Raw genomic sequence first — 5391 nt, 5'->3', positions numbered from 1 at the left:
ATGACTGCTGCGCATGAGGTCAGTGGAGAGGCGTGCGAAATCACAACGGGGCTTGGTGCAGAGGTGGGGGAGGAAGAGGTGGCTACTGCAGAACAAAGCACTGGAAATCTGTCTCCCCAGCGTGACATGGGAGCTGTGCCGAGGGAGGTTGGATCCTTGGTGGTAGATATATTTAACTTGGATCCTATTATACAACAAGTTCAGGAAAATGTGCATAGAGAAGAGGGAGGCAAAATGATTGCTCTTTCCAAGTGTAGAGGTACGCGTGTACCACTCCCTACTGATCGATCTTTACGCTCTAAAGCGAAACTGTCGAATAACTCATTTGCTGCATTGTCTGATGATTAATTTCCTTTTTTGGAATATTCGGGGAATCTCGCGTGCCCCAAATTTTCGTAGATTAAAAAATTTAATTGCTGAGTCTTCAATTCAGTTGCTATATGTGAACCTAAAATGTCTATGGGGGAACTTCATTGGATATGATTAAAGTTGAGGATGGATAAATGCATTACCAATAGTGAGGGCTCTACTTGGGTTTTCTATCAAAATTCATTTTCATGTGATCACCTGGGTGAGTCGAGTCAACATTTGTCACTTACCATACAGTCACCACTAGTAGATGGCCCTATGGTTTTTTGGTTTGTGCATGTAAAGTGTAATGAGCAGGAAAGGAGGTTGCTTTGGTCTTTGTTACTGCTTGATAATCCGGTTGATGCACCATGGTTTTTGGTTGGGGACTTCAATGTCATAGTCAGTGAGAAGGAAAAACGGGGTGGTTTACCTTTTCGCCTGGGGGAGGGCTTGAATTTTATCTGCTTCATGGCGACGACTAGAATACGAGATGCTGGGTTTTTGGACTCAAAGTTCACATGGTGTAATAATAGTGGGGAGCGCGCGTATTTGGAAGAGGCTAGATAGATTGTTATACAATCAGCATGCATCTTCTTTAGATTACAATTTTACAGTGCAACAATGGGGGCAGGATCCCTCGAATCACGCTCCCTTACTCATGACGGCAAGGACTAGGCTAGATAATAAGCCAAGGTCCTTTCGGTTCCTGAATGTGTGGATGACTAAACCGGAGTTATTGGGAGTTATTCGACGATGTTGGGGTGGTTCATTTTTGGGCCCGTCCTTGCAGAGATTGTCTGTCAAGTTACGGAAGGTAAAACGGCAGTTATAATTGTGGTCTAGAGAATCGTTTGGGGATATTTTTGAGAGGGTAAGGAAGCGGAAGGAGAGGTGCTGAGGCTAGAGGATCTTTTTGATAGGGATCCCTCGGAGCCAAATCTTCTTGCACTTCAAGAGGCGTGGGTGGGGTTGAGGAATTTGCTAATGATAGAGGAAGGATTTGGAGGCAAAAGGCAAGGGTTAAATAGATTTGGGAGGGGGATAAGAATTAAAAATATTTCTACTCTTCAGTTGCGGAGCATAGGGCGAAGACGGTTATTCACTAGATCAAAGGTGCTGATGGGGATTGGATAGCAGAGGATAATCGGATTGCATCTGAGGCGGTTCAGTATTTTAAAGCTTTATTTTTGGCTGAGCTTTCTTCAGGATCATGGGATACACTGGACGTGATTCCTCACATGATTTCTCGCACACAGAACGAGGAGCTAGTGAGAGTTCCAGAGATGGAGGAGATAAGAGAGGTGGTGTTTGGGATGGATGGGAAGAGTGCAGTGGGCCCAGATGGTTTCACTGGAAAATTTTTTACCTTTGCATGGGAGGTGGTGGCGGAGGATGTATGTGAGGCAGTGGTTAGTTTTTTCTGTGGGCAGGAGTTGCCCAGGAATTTCATGGCAACATGGGTGGTACTTATTCCCAAGGTCAGCTCTCCTCAAGAGTTTAGTCAATTCAGACCAATCAGCATGTGCAATTTTTTTAATAAAGTGATCTCTAACATTTTAGCGAATCGCTTGGCCAAGGTGTTACCTAACATTATATCACCTCAACAAAGCGGCTTTGTGCAGAGGAGATAGATTTTTTATAATGTGCTGTTGGCCCAGGAGCTCATAGCAGGTATTCGGAAAGCTAGTAGAGGGGGTAATGTGATGTTGAAAATTGACATGGCCAAAGCCTACGATAGGGTTTCATGCCATTCTTGATTCAGGTGCTGAGGCGGTTTAGCTTTTGTGAAGTTTGGATTGATATGATTTCGAGGCTGATTTCGAATGTGTGGTTCTCAGTTGTTGTCAATGGGCCGCCCCAAGGTTTTTTAAGTCTAGTCGTGGGGTTCGTCAAGGGGATCCGATTTCCCCAGGTCTTTTTGTTTTGTGTGTTGAGGTTCTTTCCCGTCATCTTAATTCCTTGAGTGGGCGGTAGGGGTTCGTCCCTTTCAGGGTCCTGATGGGGTGCCCAATTATCACGCACTTGGCTTATGCGGATGATATCATTATCTTCTCGAGCGGCAAGAAGAAATCGCTTCAGTTGGTGATGCAAGTATTGGAGGACTATACGTCGATTTCGGGACAAAAGGTGAACCATCAGAAAAGTGGTTTCCTATCCCATGCTAGCCTGTCGGATTTGCGAAAGCGTATTGTAGCACAAGTCACAGGGTTTCGCTCCCAGTCCTTCCCGGTGACGTATTTAGGCTGTCCACTATACTCGGGAAGACGGAGGAAGAGTTATTTTTCAGCGATATGCACTTCAGTTGCAAGTAGGGTTTTGTTGTGGAATGAGATACTCTTGTCATCGGGTGGGAAGTTGGTGCTAATACGGAGCGTCCTGGCATCCATGCCGATCCATATCCTTGCTGCTTCCACCGCTCCTAAAGGGGTATTTGTCATGTTGGACCAAATATTTATTGATTTCTTGTGGGGTTCTTCTGAGGTTGGTCCGCGGTTTCACTAGATTAAGTGGAGTCAACTATGTAAGCCTTATGAGGAAGGAGGTGTGGGTATTCGGTCTCTGCAGCATGTGTTTGATGCCTTTTCTTTGAAACTATGGTGGAATTTTAGGCTACGACAATCTTTATGGGCTGAGTTCAGGCACTTGAAGTATTGCCCGGAGGTGTATCCTTACTTTTCGGATTTCTCGCCAGGGCACTCACATACTTGGAAGCGGATGGTACACGTTCAAGTGGTGGCAGAGAAGCACATATGTTGGTCGCTGGACAGTGGGTCTTCAAGCTTTTGGCATGATAATTGGTTGGGGATAGAGCCTCTGTATAAGCAGGTGGAATCTTTTCAGGAGCATTCGGTTGCAGACTTTGTCATGGAAGGCAGGTGGGATTTGCAGAGCCTAAACAGGGTGTTGCCGCCGGGATGGGTGCAACAGGTACTGGGGGTGGCTCCCCCTGCTGCGGCGAAGGCGGATGAAATGATTTGGGCTCCCACTAATTCGGGTGAGTTTACTATTTCGTCGGCATACCAGATAATGCGTAACGAATGTAATGCTTCCAGCCTGTTTCCCTATCAGGCTTTGTCGTCAAAAATTTCCTTCTTTATGTTGCGATTGATGTATGGTAGGTTGCCGCTGATGGAAGTGTTACACAAGTTCGGGTTTTTGGGCCCTTCTAGATGCTTTTGTTGTAGTCTGAACCCATCCCCAGAATCTATTAACCACACTTTTTGTACGGGGGAGGTGGCAAGGAAGGTTTGGGGTTGCTTTGAGGATCTTATTGGCGGGTTTAGTGGGGCTTTCACGGTGAGACATAGGGTGATGAGTTGGTGGGCTAGATCTACTAGTAATTCATACCTTGGTTTTGTTCTCCGCACGTTGCCATCCTTAATTTGCTGGAATTTATGGAAGATGCGAAATATGTGGATTTTTTAGGGTAAACTAGATTCGGTAATGCATGTTTGTGATAGGATCTTCTTGGAGTTGAGAGTATGCTTTTGTGTTCATTTTCGGGAGGTATCTGTGAGGATCCGAAAAATTTCTTATTTTTATCGAATATTAATGGTTTAATTAAGTATTTATCCACCTGTTTTCAACAAATAATTTATTACGACCATTTTTAAATCCATTCGTATGGAATAATGTTTTCATCATGCTTTTAAAACGTCCCGTTAACAACTTCAATTTTTGGAAGACTGTTTAGGTGAGAAATAATGAACACGAGTGTTTCAAGGTGATATTATATTTGGGAGTATGATTATCCTGGGGAAATTAAGAACGGACAATAGCAGATTAAGAAAAGTCAATCGAGAATTAAAGGTAAATAAGTTCTAAGTGAGCATATACTACTCACACGTGGATAGTTTTCCAAAAGACGCATGGATACAAATTTATTGGAGATTTGAGGAGTTAATACTCGACTCATGTGAGGACTCGTAAAACTCCTATTAAAACCATATTTTGAGCTTATTTAATTATTTACTTGTTCATTTATTCCGAGTATTATTTTCTAGACCTATTGAACCTAATTACGTGGAAATATAGCTTCATTATATTTTTAAGGTGACTCGTTTCAAAAATTAATTTTTTGAAAGCTCGATTAATGTAAATAGTGAAAACGTGTCTGAAAACTTTAGCCAATTGGGAGTACAATAAGTTCGAAAACTTGGAGACATGTACAATGGTTCTAAAATAGGTAATTTTAGGTTTAAATACTCAAGTGATAGTTAGTTGTACGATCGTTATAAGAATTTCTTGAAGGGTTCACCTTATCGCGCGTAAATTGGAAATATGCGTTTTCACGCGCGCGCTTAATTGAGGGACTTTAGACCATTATTTTGGGATAATTAAGAGTGAATAATATTTGTATGAATATAAGTGCACTTGTGAAACAAATGCCAGAGAAATCGAGCCCCAAACGCGCCCTACGCGCACTATTGAGAGTTGACTTTTGGGTGATTTTGCACCACACATTGTATCTTCCTTTGGAAGCTAAAATTGGACCAAACCCTCTCTCTCCTAGTCTCTCTCTTGGCCAGCCATCAGCTGCAACAAAACAACTCCAAGCTTTGCAAATTTCATCTCCAAATCTTGCTCAAATCTTCACCAAATTCAACCAAAATTTAACTACACCTAGCTTGTCACTTGGAGAGCTCATCTAGCTATCAAAGGAGCTCACTTTCCACGGTTTTCTTGGAGTTTCAAGGGACTGAAAATTCTGCCTTGGTCATCAACTAAAGTAGGTAATGATCCAACACTCTAAACTTGGTTTATAGAGGTTGTTTAACACCTTTAAGTTTGGATATTCATATGGGTGATTGTTATTGTTGGAAAATTTTGAATGTAAGCTCTATGAACTCCCACTCTTGGATGATGGATGATGGATTTAATGATGATTTAGTGCTCAAAATGGTAGATTAATGGTGTATTAGAAGTATGAACTTCAAGAAATGCATGGGGTGAAAAGTTTCGATTCTGCCCCTGCTTTGAACGTACCTATTTCTGTGGAATTTTGAGGTTGTAATGACTTATACATGATGTTTATATGTT

The 5391-nt window shown here is 42.5% G+C and overlaps 1 protein-coding gene across 1 annotated transcript; it reads left to right on the top strand.

Annotated features, from left to right (window-relative positions):
* Positions 1–3777, top strand: LOC140010715 (uncharacterized). The gene is made up of 6 exons (XM_072058037.1): positions 1–147; positions 667–874; positions 966–1165; positions 1458–1829; positions 2326–2832; positions 2917–3777. The coding sequence occupies exons 1-6, from the start codon at positions 1–3 to the stop codon at positions 3775–3777; spliced, it is 2295 nt and encodes a 764-aa protein (XP_071914138.1).
* Positions 3778–5391: the final 1614 nt, after the last annotated feature.

Source organism: Coffea arabica, chromosome 7c (assembly GCF_036785885.1).
Source record: "Coffea arabica cultivar ET-39 chromosome 7c, Coffea Arabica ET-39 HiFi, whole genome shotgun sequence".
In the NCBI taxonomy this organism is placed as follows: domain Eukaryota; kingdom Viridiplantae; phylum Streptophyta; class Magnoliopsida; order Gentianales; family Rubiaceae; genus Coffea; species Coffea arabica.
Note: the sequence above shows the minus strand (reverse complement) of the source record. Positions and strands in the feature narration are given on the sequence as shown.